The sequence below is a fragment of the Melospiza melodia genome, chromosome 6 (assembly GCF_035770615.1).
Source record: "Melospiza melodia melodia isolate bMelMel2 chromosome 6, bMelMel2.pri, whole genome shotgun sequence".
Taxonomy (NCBI): Eukaryota; Metazoa; Chordata; class Aves; order Passeriformes; family Passerellidae; genus Melospiza; species Melospiza melodia.
The window spans coordinates 73,497,130-73,522,662 of NC_086199.1; the positions used below are offsets into that span (position 1 = coordinate 73,497,130).

At 43.0% G+C, this 25,533-nt stretch overlaps 1 protein-coding gene and 1 long non-coding RNA gene across 5 annotated transcripts in view; both read left to right on the top strand.

The window, feature by feature from the left end:
• Nucleotides 1–123: 123 nt before the first annotated feature.
• Nucleotides 124–16,965, top strand: LOC134419647 (uncharacterized). Its single transcript, XR_010028090.1, has 3 exons — nt 124–1,425; nt 3,640–3,726; nt 16,684–16,965. It is a non-coding gene; the product is annotated as an uncharacterized LOC134419647 (long non-coding RNA).
• Nucleotides 16,966–20,752: 3,787 nt separating this feature from the next.
• Nucleotides 20,753–25,533, top strand: part of DPF3 (double PHD fingers 3) — a 167,800-nt gene continuing 163,019 nt past the window's right edge. For all 4 annotated transcript variants that reach the window (XR_010028092.1, XR_010028091.1, XM_063159178.1 and 1 more), the window contains exon 1: nt 20,753–20,868. Coding sequence is in view for 2 of the 4 variants with exons in the window: in XM_063159178.1 (XP_063015248.1) it covers nt 20,753–20,868 (116 nt within the window). In the remaining 2 variants the exon portion in view is untranslated. The remainder of the gene's footprint in view (nt 20,869–25,533) is intronic.

Consider the following 25,533-nt stretch of genomic DNA (forward strand, 5'->3'; position numbering starts at 1 on the left):
GTTCACCTTGGCTGATTTTCTACTTCCCTGATCTGAGGGACTGGGTTTATACCCCTGTAGTTGATTAAATACATATGTTCAGATTATGCTTTTTGAGTTGATTGAGATGTGTTTGTAAATTATGTTCAAACATTCGGTAAAGACCAAATTTTATCAATAACATGAGACCTTGAGGTTTGAATGTAGGTTTAGGATTATTACAGTTTAATGAGTTGCCTTTCAGATGAACTGCAGGGTCTGAGCCTGTGTTCATTCTTAGCAGTTGCATCTCAAAATTAAAATTAGCTTGTCTAAGCTCTTCTTTTGCTGAGGCTTAAGCTGTGTCTTTTGTCTCATTATTTCTGGGAGTTAAACCTGTGTTCTGCCTGTTAAAGCTCAGCTTCTGTAAGACAGCTCATTAAACTTTGCTGAGTGGAAAGGGTACCCGGGCCTATGGATTACCTGGGGTTTATGCAGGGTAATCAAAAATAGGTTTCTTCCTAACAGGAAAATTTGTGTTTGTTCTAATACTGCTGAAATCAAAGCAATTTAAGAGTCTGTGTAACTTTGTGCTTACTCTACATTATGAGCTGCAGCAGTTCTGCAACAATAGTGTCAAAACTTCTGTGAAAGTTGCTGGTTGCTGTTTTATCTTAGTTTTCAGAATAGCCTGTTGTCCCACAGGCTCTGCTGTTAATGCAGTAAATAACTTTTGGATTCTCTGGCATTAGGTCATAAAATCAGTTAGATTGGAAAAGACCTTTTGGATGATCAAGTCCCACCAATAACCAAACACTGCCAGGTCTGCCACTACACCATGTCCCCAAGTGCCATATCTGCATGTATTTTAAATATCTCCAGGAATGATGACTCCACTGCTTTTGCAGCTTGTCCTAATGCTTGACAACCCTTTTGGTGGATATTAGGAAAAAATTCTTCCATCTAAACTAAGGAACAAACTGCTGTAGAATTTAAGGAATTAAGGTGATGAATTATCACAATTCAGTTTGTATAAAGATCAGTAACTTCCTGTATTTATTCCGTATGTGTTTGTGTTTCACTTTTTTACTCTGTCTAGTTTAAATCTCGAGTTCCCAAAGCGGTCCCGATGGTCTTGGAGGTGCGGCTCCCATTGAGGGTCTGCTGGGTGTTTTAAGGACGGGAGCGAATCGGATCTGACCCAGAAGAGGGCAGCAGTGCACTTGCACAAAACCACGGTCTTGGCTCTGTAAAGTCTTCTGTACCAAGCATTGAATCGATTTTAGGAGCAGAAATGCACCAAGGAATCCCTTTGTACAAGTGTATTCATAACCCTAAAGTCCGGGGATGCTGATGTTCCATGTTTTAGCCAGACTTTCCCTCTAAGTAAGAAGGTGAAGCTTATTTCTCCTGATAGCAGCTTTTTCTACCCTGCAGGTCAGAGGTCATAAAAGACATGCCCATGAGGTATGTATCAGCTCTTAGTATTTATATATATATGTATGTCTTTTAGTTATAATATATATATGTATAATATATAAAATATATAAGTGATGCACATTCAAATTTTGCTCTGACACTACATCTGAAGTCTCTTCCAGTCAAGTGTCTTTGAGAGTAAGACATGCCAGTCAGACCTTGCCTTCTTTTAAATGCTTTCCTTAATAGAAATGCTTAGACATAATTTACTGGATAGTCTGATGAGTAATTAATGAATCTATCTTTTTCCTGTGGATCCAAAATAATAATTTGTATGTAGAACTTATCAGAAGTAAGTTGCATTTAAAAATGATTTATGGCACTGGTGGAGGGACTTTGACTTGTGATTATAATCAGAAGATGGACTGCAGAACATGCAGGCACGAGTGGGTGCCAACAATGTACACAATGTTCTGTGTATTGGTAGAAATGGGGCTGTGGTGTTATGGCTCTCTTCAGATGGGCTGGCACATTCCAAGGGATGGTTTCTAGTAAAACCCCTCTGAGACCTTCTGTTTGCCATGGTCTGCCCTCTTTTCTTTCAAAATAGCACACTGTCTTTTGAATGGCACTGCTGGATACATGGCTAATCCTTATGAACATTTTTGATGTTTTAGCTGAATCTCAAAAATTATTTTATGTGCAGCATGAGCCATTAATTAACACTCTGAAATGTCTTTTGTGTTTTTTTTTTTTTTACTTCTGTCATTATTACTTGTGGGCCCAGTCTAAAGGACTATTAAATGTGTAATGATATTCACCTGTCCTGATGGTGGTGTAGGCTTATGATAGTTGTGTGTGTAAACACATTGATCAACATAGCTCTGTCTACAAAACTAGAACTTCATTACCACTTATTTCAGTGTATGAGTGGGGAGAATGCTAATTTGAAGGGATGAGATTTGAAAGTGATGTTGAACACAGAGATGTCTGTGCTCTGCCATGTTTCCTATGATGCTACAGGTCTGACATGTCAGTTCAAAACAAAAACTGGCTCCTTTGTTAATTTTTTCTTATGGTAAAAAATCATGCCTGCAGATGGTAAAGTGGTCCATCAAGCAGGTAGGAATGCTAACAAGGCTTACATTGCCAGAATGCTGAATTGGAATTTGCAGAGCCACTGTAGAGTGGAATATCCTGATGGTGAGGAAACCTGTGTTGAATAATGCTGTCCTGCCCCTTTTTAGGGGGAAAACTCGAGCTCTGCATTGGAAGGTCAAGTTCCTGGTGTAAGTAATACTGTCTTTAGAGCAGTGGCAGCTGGCAGCTTTTTCATTTTTCCTCCAAACTCATTTGTTCAGCTTATGGGCCTCTAATACACCAAGTGCTTGCAGTTACAAGATTGATTTCTAGTCTTGTATTTAAAACTTGCCAGGAAAAGAACTAGTCAGCATCTCCAAGGAAGTATTCTCTTTTGGGGTCAAAATATCATGTGCTGCTTCGTATTTTCCCTTGCCTGCTTTGGCTATTAAGTTTGTACTTTTGTACAGAGAGAGTTGAACTGTTTTGCTTTTACACATCAATAGCAGATGTCAGGGCTCTGACAACTGGATTTCCCACTGGAAGAAAAATTAGTGACACAGACCATAGGAATAATCTTTTTTAGCAGACTTCTCTATTAAATACATGAGGCTTTGAACAAATGTACAGACTGATGATATTGCAGGAAATAATCCTTCTCCAGAAACTTCAATCTGTAAGTCAGTGTTTTGCTTTCAGAAAGCAACTTTATCATTGAGGTTCCTACCAACTAAAGGCACAGTGTTACAGGGCTACTAGCACCTCATTTCTCAAAGTCTGTGTTCTGCTCATGGACAGAGGAAAGCAAGTAATTGGAGAGACTTGTGTGCAAGGAGGCATTGTAACCACATGAGGGTGGTTCTCAGAAATGGGCAGTAATGAACTCTGTTTTGGAGTGTGGACTTCCTGAACTGTCCTGTGTGTATTGTGCTGTAGATATTCCCTTTGTGAAAGTACTGTTTGAATGATGCAGGAGTGACTTCCTTAGTCTCCTCCCCACACACCTCATCTTTGAAGATGTGTGCTGGAATTTCTTGTTTCAAGTGTTTTTTTGGGGTGGGTTTATTTTTGGTTTTTTGTTTGTTTGTTTTGTTTTTTTGGTTTTCTTTTTTTAAAGGAAAGGGAATGAAACTTTTATGAGGTAAGAATTTGTCTCTCATTCTTTTCTGAATTCTCTCTCAGGGAGAACATGGCAGGAGGAGGAAGAAGCTCAGCTCAGTGGATGCAGACTGGTGTGGGAGGCTTCCTGTTACTGATGTGTCAAGTGGGGTGAGCAGGTTTCTTTTGAGGACCTTCAGGAGCATATCCTGAAGGTATAAGGGTGGGAGGAGGGAAGGTTACCATGGGAAAGCAGTCTCCATGTATCTGCATTCTGTAGAGGGTGTGTGTGGGTTCTTTGATTTCTTTGGTCATTGGGGAAGGGCTTGAAGGAAAGTTGAAGATAAACTGCAGATACCTGGTTTCTTAATGATAATGTATATTGTCTACTCATGTCTTGCTTAATATTTATATGCTTATATTACTATAATAACATACAGTAATATGCATTAAATGGTAATATACATTATATTGATTAATATAATTATGTATCAATTATGTAATATATAATGTAATACAATACAGTAATTTATATTACTATTTATATGTTCTGGATGCTTCCAGATGTATCACTGTGGCTCAGTCTTAAATCTTATTCTTAGACTGCTGTGCTTTTGGTCATTCTAGTTGCATGTGTAGCCTGATATTTATGATGGATGGTGACATTTCCTTCCAGTCCAATGGAATGCCTCATCCCACTGGAATGTTTCATTGTTGGCTCCATAGATGCTCTGCTTCGTGGAGCCCTCCTAGGACCTGGTTTTCAAACTGCTGCTCTTCTGAATAGAAGCCAGGAGTAGTGAGCTGTGGTTGCATGTGACTGCCAGTATAGATAGCAGCCTGTAGATTTCAAAGCATGTGCCTAGTGCAGAGGTCTGCCCATGGGAGTAGCACTGCAGGAGCTCCCATTAGTACAAACTAATACAATTACCTTTCTGCACAGTTTATACTCTCTCATTTTTGTGTACCTGTGGAAAATCATGAAATGAAAATATTTCAGACAAGACACACAACACTAAATGAAAACAATAGACTATTTCTGGGAAGAAAGATAAATGACTAAATTAAAACAACACTGCAGATAGGGTAGTCATAGCACTGTTTTGTAAGATGATCTTTGAAAGTCTGAGGACAACTGAAACTGCTTATGTGCTTTGTAGAACTGAAGCAATAATTATTTCACTTACAAGATGTAATATATCAGTTTGCAGTTCCAAAACATCTCATTTCTCAAAGTCTATGTCTTGGTAAAACCAAGACCAACTAACAAAACTTGAGCTCTCAGCTTGATTGGATGGAAATTGAAAGAGGAGGTAGGTTATAGAGGATGGTTTATGGGCTTCATTGAGCTATTGTTTCCCTGAGCAAAGCACTTTCTAACTGGGAGCAGGAAAGCTCTGAAGGTCCCAAGAAAAAAGAATAGGTAAATAACTGGCTGTAGGATCATATAAATTCTGTACTATAACCTTGTGGGACATCAGGAAGGATGACAGAACTCTATACGAAATGGTTAAGAGCTTCCATGGCCTTTAAGAGACTACCAGGCCACAGGGTTTGATCTGTGTTAATTACCCACAAGATTTAATTGTGTGTGGTATGTAGTTTTTGGTTTGTTTGTGGTTTTTTATTTTTATTTTTCTCTACCTGGATAAAAACTCAGTGTAAGTTGACTAATAGTGTTTATTTATTTTCTTTATAGAAAATTGCTGCTTTCCTAAGGCCAAGTGTGATTACATCAGCTGGTAGAGCATCCTCACTTTGAGTACTCAAACATATTTTATCTTTGTTCAGAATGATGTTTCAGAACAGCTGCAAACAGCACTTCTGAAACAAATAGTTTGGAAGTGTGGAAGAAAAGGAAAATACAGACTATCACTGAGTTGTGTGTAAGTTCGAAGTCTAGGGGAATTTCTAAGAAGTAACATAAAGGGTGAACCTTGTACATTGATAAATCAGTGAAATAAACTTGCTCCCATGTGTTCTGGATAAAACTAGAAGAGCAGATTAATGCCTTTGTACAGTGTTGCTAGTTCTGCATGCTGTATGTCCAGTAGAGAAGTATTTCTAACTTGAGGAGAGTATCCACTAAACATTTCTTTTGGAGGAATGCAGGTATTTAGTAACCTTTCTTACAGACATTTGCATGCAGTCATGCAGTCACCAGCCCTGTGAAATGAGGGAGGATCATTTCAGAAAAATTTTTAAACACTATTTTGACATGTTTGTCTCTCTCTCTCAAAAAAAAAGAAAAAAAGAAAAAAAAAGAAAATAAATGGAGATGAAAGAAATAAGTGAAAATAGTTGGATGGTCACCTGTATTTTGTTTTGGAATTCTTTTTGACCTACATAGCATAATTTTGTTGGATTGAATTCTACTCAATCACTAAAGCAATGATTCTTGTTGTAATGGTTGGATATACTTGATGTGGGAATAGACCATAACAGGTGGATAAAAAAGCTTATATTGGGAAATAACTGGGCAGTTGTTCTTACTATTGGTTGTACAAACAGTACAAAAATTATTCTGTCTTTTGAGCATTCTGGTTATCCTTCTTTGTGCCTTTTCTATCTCTAGCAAACTGTACAAAGTATTGAGAAGTTAAGCACATTATAGATTCCTGTGTTGTGGCATGATGCCCAGAGTGTGTCATCTTTGACTGGTGGTTCAATAGTGAGCTGCTCTCAAATAATTCCTGGTTATATCCCAAGATCTTGTTCTTGACTGGCAATAAGTAATTCAGAGGCTGAAGGTGTACATGCAGTGTTAGGACTTTTTAAAGTATGTCAATATATCACCATTTTATCTATTTAATGTCTTATGAGTCAAATTTTCATTTCCCTCTGCCTCTTCCCCTCATCTTCTGAAAATCTCCAAAACAAAAAAAAAATGAGAAAGATTACTCCTTCTGAGTTCAGTTTTGTGGGAAGAATAAAGTTCAGTTCCAAAGCTTCTCTGCAGGTTAATTGAACAAAGTCACTGAAACCCTCTGCTGCCTTACAATGCCCTTTCAGTGGTGGACTGAGGGGAGCTTGCTTTATGGGGGAGCTTAGTGAAAAATCCATTACTCCTAGGTTCCCAATTCTAGTGATGGAATAACTTGGAATACACTAGAAATGTAATGTGACTGAAAGGAAATGGTTACAGGCTTTCTGAATTATTGCAAAATAGTTTGATGAAAAGAAAAATCTCACTGGAAAGGGGTTACTAAGTGGCCCTGATTTCTTTCTGCCTGTTGCTGGTAGTGGCAAGCAGTGCTGCAGGGACTGGAAAAGATGGTATTAAAATTTTTGTATGCAGCACATACACAAAGAATGTGGCTGTCCCTAAAGAGGATAAGAGCTTGGTAGTTGCAGTTACAAATAATTTATTCAGGCTTAGCTAATGCTGCAGAATCTGGTGGTCTGTTGTGCTGCTGGCCTGTAGTAAGCTGCAGTATGCAAGGTGTGGCATAGAAGAAATGCACAGCTTTCTGATTGCTCCCTGAGTGTGCCATGAATACATTCTGTTAGTGGTGCTATAGTAGATACAATCTAAGGAAATCACAGAATCACAGAAGTTCAAGACTGGAAGAGACCTGTAAGATCATCAAGTCCAGCCGATGTTCTAACTGTTCAACTAGATCATGGCAGCAAGTGCCACATCCAGTCTTTTTTTGAATTCTTCAAGGGATGATGACTCCACCACCTCACTGGGTAAATGATTCCAGTATCTGACCACTCTTTCTGTGAAATATTTCCTTCTTAATTCTAACTTACATCTCGCTTGATGCAGCTTGAGACTGTGTCCTCTTGTTCTATCTGTTGTCGCCCGGAGAAAGAGGCCGACCCCCAGCTCACCACAGCCACCCTTCAATGAACAATTGGAATGCAGATACTCTTTTATCTAAGCTGTGCTAGTCTTAATGTCTTAAATTCATCCTACCCATTAGGAAGAATGAACTCATAAAAGTTCAAGTTTACAGTCACCCTTTAGTATTTCTTAAAACATTACTAACAAGCTGTGCTGGCTTTCTGGAACCAGCTGGTTTTGCTTCTATTTTCTGAGTTCAGAGATATGCCTGGTATTTATGTTGTGTTTGTGTGACAGCTTGAGGCTGACAGCACCAGTGGAAGGGTAGGTCAGAGTAAACCTCTGGCTGCATGGGTGGCACTTCTACACCTGCACAGAACGGTGTCTGAGGCAGTAAATGCTGTTGGATGGGCAGTAAATCCCAGCTGCTCTTCTCTTTCCCAGTTCTGTGCAGCTTTCCGTCTCTGAAAGTCCCAGGAAATGGGACACTTGGCTTGTGGAATTTGTTGGGGTGACTTGGCCCAGCTCGCTCCTCTGGCCAGCCAAACAAGCTGCAGACAGCCCCAGTTTTGCTGTATGCCATGGTGTAGGTAGCAAGTAGGCAAGACTGGCCATGGAGGAGGAAGACACACCCTGACAGATCTGATACAAAGCCTATTCCACTCTCTAGAATTATTTTTATGAAATGTGGATTAGGTGCTAAATCCTGGAGTAGCATTTAGAGGTTTCTTATCTAAGAACACCAAATCTCCTGAGAGGCACAAAACACACCACTGCAGTTCATTTTGCTGAGCCAAAGCAAACCTACTGGCTTAAAGCATCAAAACAATATGCATGTTACAATTTTTGGTAATTTATAAGTATTCTGGCTCAGACTTGTGACTATCTAAACTAATCTGAGGGGTGAATCAGGCACTGTCTTATTTTTGGGTGTAGTAACTTGACAATGTCCTGATGTTAATGGACAAATTACAAGTCATCTTTTGTTTGACTTTATCACTGCATTTTGTTTCAACCTGTTATATCACCTGCTTTTCTGTAGGAGACTTTTTGGGTGCACATCCCTTTTCCTGGGCACAGAGATAGTGGCCTACTGTGCCCAGTGGTTTGGTTACTGTCACTGGGATTTGTCATCCTACCCTGTCACCAACCACTGGCTGGCTGAGGTGGGAAGGGTTGGGAGGGTGCAGTGGAAAAAAAGGATTTGTTCTGTATTAGTGTGACAGCAGAGGTACACTGACCAGCTTCCAAAATGCTAGAGAGTAGTACCAGGTGACTTAATGTTGGTGACAAATTGTTTCACTGCAGTATCCTTTCCATAGGGCTCTCCTTCAAGCTGTGTCCACTTCAGCTGAAGTTGGCCTAAGTGGGAGAGCTAAAGCTTTTTTCCCCTGCAGACAATTGGTTGGGTTAAATGCTTTGTTTATCTTTATTCTTGGAGACAGTTTGTGTGGGGTTTTTTGTAGACTGGAAGAAAAACGAAAAAAAAAAAAAAGCCTTAAGTGTTAGTGTTATTTTTTCTGGTTTAAGGAAATAATCTTTCCATAATAAGCTTGAAACTACTTTGACGACTGAAAACAGTGCTATAATATATGAGCTTAAAATTTCTTTAAATAAGAAATATCTGATCTTGAAATCATAAGTTTGGTTTTGTAAAGGGTTTCTGCTGGATGATATTATTGGCTTTTTTAGAGTATTAGAAACTGAATTACACACTCGTATTTGTGAAAAGTCAGTTTAAATACTGTAACTGGCTTCCTTGCAATTTAAGACTTAAATACATGTTTTGTAGTCTTCTTTGGCTCTATGGGCTCTAACTAAAGTGACATGTTATTTGGGACATGCACTATAAGTTCTAGGTGACCCCAAATACAGGTTGTTAGTCTTTATTTGAAGACCATCATACAGTGAAAAAGTACCAGACTTTATTTATGTCTTGTGTGTTTTTCATCCTTCTCTTACCTGATTGTTCCTGACTAAAAATTATGGCATGAGAACACTACCTTATGTGGTGGTGTTCCTCTGATCCTTTTGTTTAGTTTTTTACCTGAAGCATCATCATCATCCCTGTAAAATCAAACCTGGCTGCTGTATGAATAATATAAGTGTTACAAACAGAACTATGATTTCAAGTGAACAGAGAAAAAGCAGATAAAGCACTTCAAAAAATGGCTTTCAAGGAGCATCTCTGTACCAGTAAAGCAAAGTGAAAATAACTAATAACGCTGTGTATGAAGCAGTGATTTTTAAAAAGTTCTCCTCAGATGTAGTTTTTGAGATTGTCCCAAGGCTTCCAGCATGATTTCAAAGGTCATTTGATAGTCTGTGCTTGTATGTGCATGCCCAAATGCTGGAGAGGGATTCTATGTGTGTATGTAAAAAGAATGGTCCAAATGTAAGTCTTGAGGTGTAACCTCTTTGTTCTTTGTTCTAGTGCTAGGACATGTATTTAGGGTTCTGTGGAAAAGCAGAATGGTACACAATACTCCATCACAGCTATATACAGATATGGTACTATATATACAACATATTAGAAAATATAAATAGTATTATGGTGTCAAAGTCTAGGCCCCCATACCATTCCCCCAGCCCCCAGCCCCCGGGCAAAAAAAAAGAAAAATTGGGTGCCGGGACAAAGGTTTTGTTAGCAGTTTGTTAGCAGCCTTAATTCCACTCCTTTGTCTGGATTACATTATAATTCATCCCAGCAACTGGAAACTGAATCCTTTCTGCCACTGTCCTGCTGCCCTTGTACTTTAGCAGAGAAAATGCACAGAGCAGTGTGCTGGTCTTCCCCTCCACTACCTGCTGCAAGTGACTTCGGGATGAGGAACAAATCCTGCAGAAATACAGGTGCAATCCGCGGGAGTGTTTGGTCGCTGCATCCCAGCACCTTTCTGATGCTAGGTTTTCATGACTCAGGCAGTTTGCCGGTGTTTTCTACAGCAAATGTGTAAAGCCAAAGACCTGGCACCAAATTAATTGAGTTATCAGAACTTGGAGGCCGTGGAGGCAGAGTCGCTGGACCTTACGGCTGCTAAAGGTAAGGCCCTTCCCGCCCCGTCCCTGCGGGAAAGGCTGGAATGGTTCCGGTGCCGGAGCTTCTGCGGCGGCGCCACGCGGGGGCGCCCCGGGGCCAGGTGCGCGGGGCGGGGAGCGCTGCGGGGCGGAGCGGGAGGAGGGCAGAGAGGCAAAGAGGGAGGAATGCGCCGTGCAGGGTTTGTTTGCCGTGACCTCAAACGCCTCACGCCCTGAGGTACTCGCCTCACGCCCTGAGGTACTCACCGCACGTAACGCGCATCGAGTCTTCATTCGGACACGCCCGCAGTATCGTACTGTGTGTTTGGGGAGTTAACAGATAAATTAGGCAATGCCTGCGTAGCAGGACAGAGTTGCATGCGCATTGCTCTTAGCAGGTTTTCTTTAAACTATCTTTTTGTTTCTCTTAAGGCCATTCTTTCATAATGAAATATGGTGTCTAGGCTCAATCCTGCACTTACAGGTTTAAAGAAATGGTGATTCTTTTCAAGTCGTAACTCTTGGCACTGATGTTAGGTAGTACCCCTTTCTCTTCTGGGCTGCCTTTGAGAACAGTATATGAAAATTTGCACAGAAGATCTGAGTTGAAACATACATGTTTTAAATGCTCTATATAGGCATAGATGATGTTCTGCTTTAGTTTACACGACTAAAAATGCAGAATAAATCTTACTGGCAGAATAAACTGGATTTGATCATGACAATGTTGGACAACCCTTCCTCCTGTTGAAGATGACTTTGGCAGAACCAAGCCTTTAGGTTAGAATTGCATATTAAAAATGGGAACAGGACCTGGCTGGCAGGGATTTTTCTGTTTGCTTTTAAGATCTGTAGCCCAAAAGTTCAGCCTTAAGCAGACTAAGCCTAGGCCCTGAATCCAATAACTCCCAGAGTTACCTAATAGGAAACACTAGACACAGGGACCCATATATGGAATTTAGGCTATGTGAGTTGAGGCTTACACAGCTATATTGCAGCACTCTAAAATACTCCACTCTGCTTTTCCAAGGTGTCCGATTGTTATGGGCTCTTAGACTTAGTGACTTGGCATTAGTCATGCAATCCTCTGAATCTAGATCATTTATTTGTAATATCTGAATCTCAGCAGCCATTGCTTCCTAATTATTTTCCAGTCCTGTCTGATACCTGTGTGACTTCTCTTCCCAAGCTTGTTTCCACAAGGTATTTAGTGGTATTGCTCACCTCTAGCAAATGAATAGTATCAATGATTATGTGTACACAAATGTCTTGGTGTTTTGCTGATCCAGGGTCTACTTTTCTTGATATGATTTTTGAAAATGTTATAGAGCTTCCACAAGCCTTTAAGCAGATGTTTTAGGGTATTTTTGTAAGAATTCGATGGGAAACAGAGCTTTGCTGGTGGGTTAGAGTATGTCTTGGGATGGGGGAGAAAAAATTAAATATACAGTGACTTTGAAATTAATGCCTATGGTTCCAGCATGCTGGGTGCTATGCTAACAAGTAGGCTAAACCTGGATGTGCCCAGCACTCCAGTTTGGAAAAGCTCCCAGCTTTGGAATATAACATGCTTGGATTTGTATCTAGAGTACAACTGGGATTCTCATGTTCAATTATCAGAAGGAGGGAGCGTGAGTGAGGGAAACAGCTGCCTATCTCTGGCACTAGGCTTTGCATACTGACCCTTGTTGTGTAACCTCCATGCTCCAGAAGTTTGAATTCATTTCAGGAGGTTGGCATGCATTTAGCTGGGAAAAGTGTTGGCTAGTGAGGTATTCCAATTATATAAATACAGTAAGAGAAACCATTGCTTGTCTGATTATGAGAGTGATCTCAAACAATAAGCACCTCTCCCATAACAAATGCAAGTACAACTCAGACTGTTTGTGGTATCCTTCCCCTTCTCCCAAAGTGGATTTGGCCAATGCCTCTGTCTAGAAGAGTGATGAGAGTGGATGGTCATGATTGCTAGGAGAAATTGTTACTGTGTGGGGAGATAAAAGGTTTTAATAAAAAGAACTTGGAGAAGAACTAGCCAATGGCTTGAAAAGAATAAGAAGCTGTTGCAGCGCCAAAGGGGAGTGGAAAAGATTGCAGGTCAGTTATGCTTGCTGTACCATTTCTGAAGTGTCATAACCTGGGTAATCAATCATATGGCTTTATTTTGTGGCTGTTGGTTGCACAGGGTTCCTGAAGGCTGAATTCCCACTGCTTGCACTTTATAGTGAGATGCTGATGCTTGCAGGAGCCAAGCAGGGAGAATCCTCCCTAAGATAATAATTTGGTAAGCTGTTCTGCTTTCTGCAAGCTGGACCATTGCAGCAGCAACTGCAGTATTCTTTGTAGATGCTTTTATTCTATCAGTCTTGTTCTAGTGCTTTTAAATAATATTGCATAAGGACTTTAGCCATAGACACCAGATGAGAGGAAACATTCTGCTGCATGTGAGATCAGCAAGCCCTTTGGGTTTTGCAAGGGAGTGCAGAATTCAAGATATATAAGATGCTGTTCTTAGTAGGTGACTGATCTTACACACAGCTTTACAAAGTTTTGACCAATTTAAAAACTGTAATGCTTGATCATTCCTGGGCATGTCAGGTGTGAAAATATTCTAAGTCCTGTAAGGTTTCCTTTCACAGGTTTCTTTGGTGTTTTTTTTTTCTGATGCTGAAGATGCTTGTGCCTTCTTTTCTCAAATGTACAGGCTGGCACACTCCTGGCTGGCTGTTGACCTTTAAAACCAACAAGAAAAGCCCCATCACAAGCAGGCTCTGGAAATAATAGTGAAGCAGGGAACTTGAATTTTCTGCATGTGGCACACTTGTTCTGATGGAGTTTTATGTGATGATGTTGTGTTCAGACTTGTATTCCACTCTCAGCTCTTGGGTAGGAATCCTTCCTGTCCTGTCAGCCTAGGATCTGAAGATGGGTTAAATATGTATAAATATGTGTCTGTGAGTGCTGCTTGTAGCACTGTGAGGGAAAGAGTGTGTGGTTCATGGGCATACTGGGTAGGAAGCTGGAGCCTCTATAGCCTATCTGGGCACACTGGAAAGTGGCCCATATCAGTAATACACATGATGAGAATCTGTCCCTGTGTCTATATAGAGGCCTGGTGAATCCTGCACTAGGAGTCTTTCTTGGAATGGCACATGGATTCCATGGGATAGTCTTACAAATAGCCTAATAAGCATCATCAGTGGGAGCAAACGTCCAGGCCTTGCATCAAGCACTATCCCATCAGCCTTTTATGTCGCTTGGCATTTCATAATAAACTTTGACAAATTCTTCTTAGGTGCTTTCTGCTGAGGCAGCTCAGAGTCCCAGTGTCAGCAAAGGCCTGTCAACTCTAGCAAAAGCCTGAGCAAGTAGAAGACTTGACACAAGGGCTTGGATGTGTCAGGAGAGTGGCTGGAGCAAGACTTGTGTGGCAGAGCTTCCTGTTGCAGATGTGGCTACTGCATTTGAGGAGGTGTCCTGACAGCAAAACTGATCTACCTTTGCTTAAAAAACAAGAGCAAACAGAAAAGGCCAACAAATAACACATTGCCTGTGGCAGTGCTAGTTTTATGTAAAGGACGTTACCAATATGGTTATCTCAGTTAAAAAGTATCAGCAAAATTATTCTGAATTCTGAACTGAGACCTTGTTTGGCTTGGGGAAGTTTATATCAGATTACTTCCACAGGCTCCAGCTGGGGAGACTTGGGAGCAAGTAAATCAGGGCTGGCTTCATTGTGACATTGACTGCAATAATTGACTGATTGGTTCCCAGGATCATTTTATGTTATACCAGTACTGTATTTGTTCACTGAAATTTGCAGTCATCAACTTTTAAAGTTGACCCAAACTGGTATTTTAGGCAGGTCAGTCCACAACTTTCTGCTGTTTCTCCCCTCTACCAAGGTGAAGTTGGATGGGAAATGGAAGAACAGTTTTGTGACACTCTTGAAGGTGTTTCTGTTTAGCAGGATTTAAGACATAGCTAAAATAATCTTATTTCCCCCTTCCTACCATTTCCTCTGTTTTTTGGCCAATCAATGCAATAAAATGAGCTAGTGACTTCTTACCCCCTCACTAATTCTAAGCTGCTGTTTATGTGGATGTTTTTCTCTCCAGTACAACCACCCATCAGATTTTATTTTTCTTATTCTAAAACGTGAGATTTTATTTTTCTGACTTTAAATGCTTACAAAGTGAAAAATATTTTAAGTTACAGATTGTTTTGGAAATAATGGAACAAAATACAAGGAAAGAAAAAAAATAATTCAATACTATAATTTTTTGTATTTATATGGAAGAGGGGGCGAAACCATTGAAGGTGTTATGAAAGTTATTTTAAAAACTCCTTGAAATTAATAGCATTTCACAAATAATACTGAACTAAAAAAAAATAGCAAGTGAGATATTTTCATGCTAAATCTAATTTTCTGTGTAGTTAAAAAGACTGGTTTTGTTGTTAGCTGTATAACTCCTGCACGTGCTGCAAAAGCAGCCTACTTATCATAGTGTTTGTTCCAAAGACCAAAATGCACTCTGTAAACAAGAAAGCTTGAATACTGAAAGAAAACAATTGCAGTCATTACATTTAAGCTGTGTCTGGACAGCTCACTTCTGCCTACTCTATTAAAAAAATCATCATAGTGGATTAAACAAATAGTCACAGCAGAATACTCATTCCTTTCTCTGAGGTGGTGTCATCAGTAAGGAAGGAAATGTGAAGCAGTTCAAATCAGCAGCAGATTCAAAGTTAGCACTTTCTTTGGATGAGTGTGGCAGTTTGTTTTCCTCAGCTGTTAATTTTCTCAGGTAGGGTGCTGCTCATTATGCTCAATCCAAATGTTAAACCTGTTTTAGACTCATAATTCTATTGTGTGCACTGGGCTTATAAGAGATAAGATTGATTAGCAAGGTATTACATTACATTTTCTCATCATGGGCAAGAGGAAGTAATGTTGTATCACCTTTGGGACCACATTTGCAGTTTTTGTTAAAGGTGGTTAAAACCATAGGTAGACAGTACCCCTGAACTCCATTCAGAGTAGCAAGGAGGAACTTTTCTAGGGAGGGTCATATCATCTATTGATTGTTCCCTAATCTATACCACCTGCTCCCTCCAAGGTTTAAGACACCTTCAAAACTCCCTTTTATCTTTGCTCTGGGAATAAGAGGATGGAGACAGCATTATTTCAGATGCATCAAGGTACCACCTCTGTATCCCATTGAGGGCTGTAATGTAAAAACATTTTTTCCTACCTTTAATGAAGGAAAGAGTGAAAATTACTCACAAAGTGTTTACCTTTTCTTTATTATTTAATTTTTAATTTATTCTTCTTTTTTTCTTTATTCTTTTATTTTCCTTTATTTTTTTTCCTTTTATTTTTTATTTTTTCTCCAACTAGTTTCTCAAGAAATAAGGCAGACAGACCTGTGTCTCTGTTGGAATTTCATAATAAACTTTGACAAGTTGTTCTTAGGTGCTTTCTATCATGTGGTTCTTGATAGGAATTCAGTTTTGTCCCATCTAAATTTTACAAATTACTCCCCTCAAGGAGAGGGCAACCATAGTTTCTGGATGTGTGTTCTTCAGAGGATGTGTCTGTTTTATTAGGTTACTTTTCTTACTATTACTGTGGGTTTGCAGTGGCTACCAGAAAGATTTATATTCTCCTTTTGAAGCAGCTTGTTCATAACAGTATTTTCTATTGTTGGGGAAATTTAAAAACAATGCATGACAAAGAATCTTGTGGCAGCCACACTAAATAGATTTTCAGCAGTTTGTTAAACTGGGAACAGACTTGAGCCAGGCTCTGGGAACTTACATAACTTCTGTCTCCCCAAATTTTTGAGGGCTTCAGATTGAGGCCTCCATATATGTCTTACTAGTAGAGACTCCTCTTTAGTGTTAAAATGTATTTTATTGGAACATCCCATTAAAAAATAAAGGATTTAAGTCCAGACATCAGCATGCAGGTAATTCAGGGGTACTTGATAAAAAACGGAACAGTGCATACAATAAAGAAAATTGGGTAACAGAATCAGGCCTGAAATCGAGATGCACTAAAGACATCCAGGAATTATTGCTATAGGTTTAGAGGGGAAATTTAGCTTTAAAAAAAAGCTAAAATTTTGAGGTCCCTTTCATGCATATAATTCCCAAAGTTGTGAAGAATGAATTGTTGGTGGTAATTTTTTACACTGTCTAGCTCCATAGTTATCTTCGTTATGCTGACCACGTAAATTTTTTGGGGGATGTGTCTGTAGAAGGCTGGTGTTGAGTCTGTAACACTGACACTCTGATATCTTTTCCTCCTCTTCCAGCTAAGCAACTATTGGTGAAGATCAAAGAAAAGGAGGAGGAGGGCTGACAAGAAACAGTGTATGAGAGATGCCTGCACAGCTTTAATAAATAAAAAGGGGTTAAGGCTTCAAATCTCTTGCAGGATATCTGTGAATGTGGGGCCCTGTTTTGCTGTAGCAAGCTACATTACAGCACACTGTCTTATTTAGACCTATATGACTGATACTTTGAATATTAATATATATTAAGAAAAGAAAATTATAAATCACTGGAAATACCTGAGAATATTAAACAGTTGCTAATCTACCAGAAGCCACTTATTTTTCACCTCTGTTTTTTGTTTCCCTCCACAGCAAAATTAGATTTGTGGCTTTTAATGTGGGTGTCTAGTTTGTTTCACTTTCCAATTCACAAGAGTTGAGGAATGTATGATAAGAACCTAACTTTCCTTCCCTCCAGAAAACAGCAACTCTACATTGAAATGTAACAAGATAAAAAGGAAAACAGAAGATAATAAATACAAGGTAAAAATTCTTTCACAGTTTGAAATATTGTCAGCTAAAATAAGGCTTTTCAGGGCTTTTCACAGGAATATTAATGAGACCTCACAAAAAGCATCAATGTGCTTGTGTTACATAAATAGTAAAAATGTTTGAAACAGAGGTGCATCAGGAGAGCAGCATTATGATCCATGAGACATGACACTTCCCAATACGCTGAGAAGATATGACACTGTGTTTCTTCTTCTTGAGTAGAGACAAGCTGCAGTTCTGTATGAGGGGCTGGAGGTGAGGTGGACTCTATTCTAAAGCCCTGCTCTCTCTGGCCCTATAGATGCAGCCTGCTTGTGTTAATGCTATAGATGTTACCCCAATAGATTTGTGTCCAAACTTACCTTCTATTTTCAAAATTTATGTGCTGGCTGTCCAAACATTTGGCAAGGTCTTGCTAAGGATATGCCCACCTAAGGTTTTTTATGCCATATACTTTTAAATTATTTATACTTTCTTGCCGCCTCCTTGCTATGCTTCAGATGAGTGTGAATAAAACTATCAGTAGCTAATCCTGAAGTTGTATATATGTAACTAAATGTGTTTCAGCTTTGTTGGTCCTTCAGGATGTAAAACAATAGTAATATTACTGATTAGTGACTTATGGTACACTAAAATCAGAAAAAAATTCTAAAATTTAAGTAAAAAATTATCTACCAACAACAGACTGGTGTATATGTGAAAATGGAGGTAACTATGGTGCGGCATGAAATTTTTATTATACAGGTTTGTGATGTTCCCCCTGCTTGCAAATAGTGAACATGTAAACGAGTTCTGTAGTTCATTACAAGCAAAATTCCAGTCAGTGCTCTGTGCCTGTTCTTTCAGCTAAAATGGTGATCTAACTGTTGTGGGATTCTACATGAACAACACTGTGGACGAATTATACGGACGTGTGAGCAAAGCCTGATGTCTTCGTTTCTGCGGGTGAGACTTCCACTGCTCTGATATGGCAGCTCTGTCCTTGGGTGTCCTGGAGATTCCTTTGAGCAAGGCAGTGCTGCTGACTGGCTCTCCTAGCCAGGAACGTGGGGTCTGCCTGGGAAAAGGGCTATCAACAATCCAAGGTCATCTGTGTCTGTTCTCACTGTTTGTTGCTTTTGCTGGTAGCTGATAAAGGCCCAACGTCTGAGTAACAGGAGCAGCCAGGGAAGCATATGTGGCTTCATCCCATTTTTGCAATACGCTCCCTGCCAAGCTGCACCAAGAGCTCTCTGCCTGCAGAGCAGGAATGGGCCTATGTATCCAACAAAACAGGACCAGAGGGACTCATTAAACTTCCAAACATGACCTCAAACAGGGTTTCTTAACTATCTGAAAATGTCACCAGTTTGCATTAGAAAATCTCAGGGCTTTCTAGAGCTTGGCCAGATTTTGGTACCTTCTCTCAGTTACACAAATCTATCTCCTGTTCTGCAGTGTGATACAGTCCTAGGCTATTTTTTTCTTATCTGTGAAGCAAAATCATTATCCCACACGTGAATATTGTCCATCCTACAGTAAGTATCCGAGTGTTTGCCATTAAGGGAATATCACAGCAACAAGAAAAGTTGAACCAGAAATCCTCACAGTAGTGAGATGGGGTGTAGGTTGCTAGTCCATGGTCGCTGGTTCAGGTGCATGCTATGCTGTTTGTTCTTTGCAGCACACACATCAACTGTGTGCTTGTGACAAGTCGGCAGTTTGTGGTTAGCTTTTCCTGTGAGCAGTCAGAGTACTGAGCAGGGAGGTCTGAAGTTGCATTCAATGTCACCTGGACTGCTATGATATTAAATAATAGAATGTAATATGATAATGGAAATGTTCATAAAGATTACTTCCCAGAACTGTTTTGGGATAGATCTCAGCATCTTGGCAACTCTCCAGCTAACAGAAAGCTTATTTCTCCTAAGCAGTGCCTGTAACCAAATGGCTTAGATTGCTTTGATGGAAGACATGCTTCCCTCTAGGGATATATGCCTGGCACAGTACCTAGTAGCTGGAGTTGACCGAGTAGCTGGAATAGGCAAAGTTTTGGAAAGAGGGACCCTAGACAGGTTCTAAATTTTAACTTTTTGCAAACTTGTGATGAATCCTTAATGAATGGAAAACTGCTGCATTACACTTGTTTACCTGTCCTCACTGTGAGTAACAATTACACTCTTTCTCTTCTCCATTCATCTTCCTTTTCTCTCTTGCCCCAGTATTGGGAAGTTTTATTTTGCAAAGTAGTTGAGGAGCAAGAGAGATTTTGGGTGTCTTTGCTTTTTCAAGTTCAGCCCAGAAAGACTGCTATTTCAACTTCTGGTACCATCTCACATACATCAGTACTTCCATTCTGTTATTCAGTAAGTTGTGAATGAAAATGTTTTTCCAGTTTCCTCACTTTTACTTCTTTGACAGTAGTGTGTTTTAATTGTCTTTACTCGAGTTTCTTCTGGATGTATAGATGCAAAGAATGGGGATGCAGGCTTGGTTTTGGTGGTGCTTGTTTTTGTTTTTTAGAAGGACAGAGGATGCCTGAAGAGAGAGGAGACCTTTGAGAGTGGGAGAAAAGTATGAGATGACAAAGCTGACATTACTATCAGATGAGTAAAAAACTTCTTTGTTTGATTCTGCTCTTGTTGGCACCTAATTTACACTGGAGCAATTTCGTAAACTTCAGTGAGTTTACTTCTGAGAGTGAGATCAGGATCTGAGAGTGAGATCAGGATTGACACCTCTTAAATCACTTGGGTCATGCTCCATAATTCATTGGCAAGTTCCTTTAATTAGTTGCAGGTAAACCCAGGCTTCCTGGAGTTCGCTGCCTCCCCAGGAATGGGCTCTGCCTGCTGCTCCCTGCCGCGCTTCGGGGTCCAGCCTCCGCCCTGTGTCTCATCGCAGGGCTGCATGTCAGTGAAACGCGGCTCAGGGCTGTTCCCCCGCGGCTCCCGTGCCGGCCGGCGGCGGGGGCCCGGCTCCCGGCGCGCCAGAAGTTGCTCTGCGGGAGAGGAGCGGGGCTGTGCAGGGCCGGCCGGGCGGTCCGGCCGCCGCGCGTTATGTAAGGGCGCAGGGGCTGCGGGCCGGCATGACTGACAGGGAGAGGGAAATTCCTGGGGGAGGGGGAGCGGCGCTGCCCTGAAGCCGCTGCCAGAACCGGCGGCTCACGGAGACCTGGCGGGGAGCGCGGCTGTGCAGAAAGGGAAGCGGCGCGGGAGGGACGCTGCCGGGCGGCGTGCGGAGCCAGCGGGCGGAGCGGGTTCTTCCCCCGGCGGGGCAAGCCGCCTGGGAAACGGCGGGGCAGCGGCGGCGGTGCGAGGGGACGAGGAGCGAGCCCGGCTTCCCCCCTCCCGGCGCGGCGCGGTCGAGCTGGGGCCGGAGCACGGCCGGGAAGTGCCGCGCTGGAGCCCGGGGTGCTTCCCGGCGCGGCGGCGGCCCCGGCGGCGGCGCTGCCCCTTTAAGACCTGCTCGCCGCCAGTTCCAGGGAGAGGGAGTGACCTCTGGGCTTTGACAGCTCCCCTAATAACTAGCAGCGCCCTGGCCCCGCCCCCGCCGCGCCATTGGCCGGCAGGCCGGTATGCCGCGCTGCCATTGGCTGGCCGCTTCCCCTGAGCGAACCTTTAGAACTCCGAGACACAATATTCTGTTACATTGTAGCAAAATGGCGACTGTCATTCACAACCCCCTGAAAGCGTAAGTAGGAATCAAAAATGTACATATTCCGCGTGGTTTAAATATGAAAAAAGGCGCCTTTCCGGCGCCGGCTGCCAGCCGGAGCCGGGTGCCGGCAGCCTCTCGGCGAGTCCCTCCTCCCGCCCTCCTTTCTGCCCCAGCGACTCGCTCGTTTTTTGTGCAACACATCCCCGCCGCTCGCGCCGAAATTAACGAGGAAAAAATTGTTGGGTTAATTGGCGCCCGGGCGCGGGCCGGGGGGCGGCGGGCCGGGGGGCGGCGGCGGGGAGCCTGCCTGGCGCTCCCGGGGCTCGGCGCGGGGTCGGCGGCGGCCGCGTCCCGCGGGGGTGCGCGCACTTGACAGCGTCCTGCCCCCGCTGCCCCGGCGGGCTGGCCCCGCCACCGCGCTCGGCGGGGCACGGACCGGCCCGCGGGGGCGCTCGGTGCGCGGTGCCTCCGCGCTCTCACCGCGGCTCGGAGTTGCCTCCGCAAATCTTTGGGGAGTTGGGATGTCTTGACGAAGCAACCCCCCTCGCTTCTCGGCTGGGCGGTCGGAAAGCGGGGCGGCGGGGGCTCCGCCGGTGCGCCTCGGCGCTCGTGCCGGAGAGGGAGCGAGGAGGCGAGGCAGGGAAGCAGACTTGGGTGAAATGAATGACTCGGGACTGCCGGTCGCTGATTTTGGGCAGGAAGTCCGGAGATCTGTTTTGCATATGACAGGCTTTCGCTTTTCAAAGTGGCAAAGAGAGTTGATTGTGTTTCCATCTTGAGAGCGGGCACAAGCCGCCGAGGGCTGTACGGACGGGGTCTGACCCCGGTTTGAGAGAGGGAGGGGGCAGATACTTGTGCTGCGGAGGTATTCCGGGGTTCCCGATCTGGAAATAAGGCTGATTTCTGAGGGGCACCGCGGGAGCCGGTTGTAGTCTTCTGGATCGCGTCCTTTATTTTCCTTGTGGTCTGCAGCGCACGCCGCTAATCCCCGAAGGCATTAGGGAGAGTGGGATTTGGCACCGTATGTGGGGAGCGGAGCTATCTTAACCTTTTTCAAACGACTTCCCTGCTAACGGGGGCAGCGCTCTTGCTAGTAAAGCAGGGAAGCAGAGTACCTGGCGGTGACGCTTCGCTTGCACTTTCTGGCTGCGCTGAGTGGGTGTTTTTATACCTTTGAGTTTTGTGAGATGAAATTAGGGCTGCGAGGTTTTTTTTTTTTCTTTTTTTTTCCTCTTTTTCTACCGACTCGAGTCTCTCCGGCTTTAGTTGGAAAAACACTTGAAGGTTTTTCCTGGGATTTCTGCCGCTGTCTCTCTGCGATCCGGAGCGAAAGGAAAGCCTCGAGCTGGGAAGGGGTGCTGACATGTTTATCAGCTCTCCTGCTCCGTCCTGGCAGAAAAACCCTTGCTTTCATTTACTCGCCCTCTCGGATATAAAAATCCGCGGGGAGAGGGAAGCGCCGTTGCAGGGGGTTAGTCAGAGAAGTCCGAGCGTCCTCATGGGTGGGTGCCGAGGGACCGAACGCGCTCTGAAAACCGCGCGGCACAGGCAGCGTTCCCCCCGCGTTCGACGGCAGGTTTGACGCCTGTGCAGGCGACAGCGATTTCTCCCCGTGCCCCTCCCGGCCGCCGGGGCCGCACCGCCCGGCTCTGCACCTGGGCACGGAGCCCCGCGGCGTGTGCGCCGTCCGCGGCTGCCGCCGGCAGCGGGGAAGCCCGGGCTCGGTGGCCTCTGGGGACGGCGGGGAGCTCCCAGGAGCGGCCGCGGCCCCCGCCCCGCCCGGACGGGACCTTGCCGCCTCGCCTCGCACTTCGTGGCACCGCGGGGCCCCCGGCAGCCGCGGCGGGTCCTGCCGAAGGGCCGCTTGTGCCGAAATGAATCGGGGCCCGATCCCGCCGCTGCTAAAGTCGGGGAGGACAGGATGAGGCCATTTATAATTAGCTCCCTTCTCCTCCCCTCGCCCCTGGGGGGTGTGAGAGGAGGAAACAATAGACATCAAGTGCTGGTTTCGCTTTTCTCTGTGTGCCTTTTAAAGTACTAAGGCTATGTGGAGGAAGCAGAATTGGTACTGGCTGTCTGACACCATCTGTAATTTTGTTGACAACTTGTTTAATAAAACATTTTATAATTTTCACTTATTCTTTAAAGTTGCTGATCGGGAAACAATACACATGTAAATAAATTATGCATGGGATAAATTAGGACAAAAGCAGTAGGACACATAATAGGGGAGGGAGGCAGTGCACAGTGTTTTATCCTCATGTGTCCTTCCTGACAATGAACGGGAGCTGAATGACATTTGCATTTCCTCTGTCTGCGTTTTGATTGTATCTCAGAACCCACAAACGCCCCCTACAGAAACCGGCCACACAAAGGTTTTGCTCCGAAATGGGGGACAATGTAGGGACTGAGAAATCCGGACTCAGGTATCAAGCAGCTCCTTGTGTGCGCTTGTGCGTTTAAGAGTGTCCAATATTCAGTTTGTCTCTGGCACTTGGACACACATGTGGCCTTGTTCATGCTAGACTAGTCTCTCTGAATAATGTATTCCAGTACCTGAGCATCTGTGGGAATGCATTCCATAGAGCACCTCAGTGCATGGAGTCCCTTATTAATGATTGGTTTCTCCCTACCCAACTTGCCTCTTTCTCTGTCACTTTCTGGTTCTCTTTTGGTGCTTTCTTCCCTTTGCTTTTCTCCCCTTCACTTCCTCTGGTGAACCAGTCAACCTGACATGACTGCCTGTTATTTCTGCCATTTATTAGCTTGTTGTTTACCAGCACGGTGCTATAGACAAAAATATCTAAGTTTAACAGATCTGCAAGGTAAAGGTAGCAGGTGTTTGGACAAGCACATGCTTCTTCATCTGTAGAAATGGCAGTATTCTGACAGCTTTGATGGGACAGAAGTGGATTTGAAGTGCTGAAGTTGTTGTTGCTGGTTTTTTCCCCCACTAGTTTGTGTGTGTATCTCCATATTTTTTGTTTCCATCTTCTTCTCCTTTGGATATTTTAATATGAAGACATTTGAGTGGTGCAGTAGAAGAAACAAATGCATTTAGAAACTATTCTGAATTACTTCAAATGTCAGTCAGAAATCTCAGTGGACTTTGTAAACATTAATTAATTAAACCTCTCAACGCCCCTGTGAAGAAAGGATTATTGCCTTTGTTTTATGGATGGCTAAACTAGGACAAAGTGGTTCAGAATCTCTCTAAAAGATGAAGTCTAGAATGCAGGCATTCAACTTCCAGTTTTAGCATTTAGTCCCATTTCCTCCATCTCTGCCTTATTAGTGATGTGCATATGGTACCATAATGCACTTAATGTAATTAAGACCTTGTAATTTACACAGTCTTGTCTAGAAGCAGAGCTGGTTTCCTCCCACCCCTTCTCTGTCTTTACTCCCACAAATGACTTTTATTTCAGGTTGTCAGTTAAACACACTAAATGGAACATAGGTTAGGTTGTTGCCATTTCAGCGTGTGCAATCCCCCATGCGGTATGGCCCTCACCAGAGGGCTGCTGCCTCCCAGCAGTTTGGCAGTGCCAGTGCTCTCCCTTTTGCTCAGGGCAGCCTCTGGGACAAAAGAAGCTAACTCAGGCTCAGCTGCTAGGTAAGCTCACTTCCATGAGCTTCCAAAGCTGACTGCATTGTTGGATAACTTTGGCGGACTTGGGATCAGTTATTCTGTGCCAGGCGTTTGGGGAGCAGATCATCACAGATTTGTGTGCTCAGTGCTGGATCTACAGCATAGAGCTGATCTACCAGGCCTGTTGTGTCTCTGCATTCCCACTGCAAACACACAGCAGCAGTTAGGTTTCCAGTTGCTGTACCTTCTCAGATAAAATTGCCTTGACAGCCAACTCCGACCTTTGGGCTGCCAAATGACCTTGCTTGTGATGATGAATTCCTGTCATGAGACACCTGTGAAGAAGTGGTCTGTGTTCACATCTCTGTTTCACATTGGCAAGAGACCAGTCTGGGTCTTGGGGTCTTGTATGGCAAGAGTATTTCATTAGTGATAACTCTGGCTTGAACTCAGGGTGGGGACTCTTAACTGGAAGGTCCTGTATCCCATTACATATCCCTGAAACAGCCCTATGTCCTGATTAAGTGCTGATGAAGACTGATTTTTTTTTTCTTTGTGGACATTGTTGCATAAGCATCTGGTTGCTGATTTTTAATATTAAAGTGAAAGTGTAATGTGCTGTGCTGCTTTCAGCAGGTGGAAGCAATAAAATGGACAGACAGTTAGGTTGCCAGTTCATTGTTTACAAGTGTTGTGGAGGTGATTTTAATGTGGCCTTGCAAAAGGGAATTTTCTTCTGCTTTACAGAGCAGGGTTTGTTGGGCATGTTAAACCATGTACCAAAATCTCTACAGCAATTCCAGTGTGACTCTGATGTTACTTAAAAACATAAATGAGCCCTAATGTGACACACGTCAAATCAAAACTGTTGTCCACATAAAAACAGTGTTTTCTAATATCTCAGCAGCAGCTTTCAGAGAAAATAGGATGAATGTTACTGTGTTTACACAAGGAAATGTAAGCATAAAACCAAAGTCATTGGAAGATAGAAAAGGAAAGTTAAGAAGAGCTGAGGATACGCTGGTTTTGAAAATGAGAGGCTCTGATAAATGGCATGTTGCTTGTTACAGTGTTATGTCTGATTCCACCAGTCTCTTATGCATGAT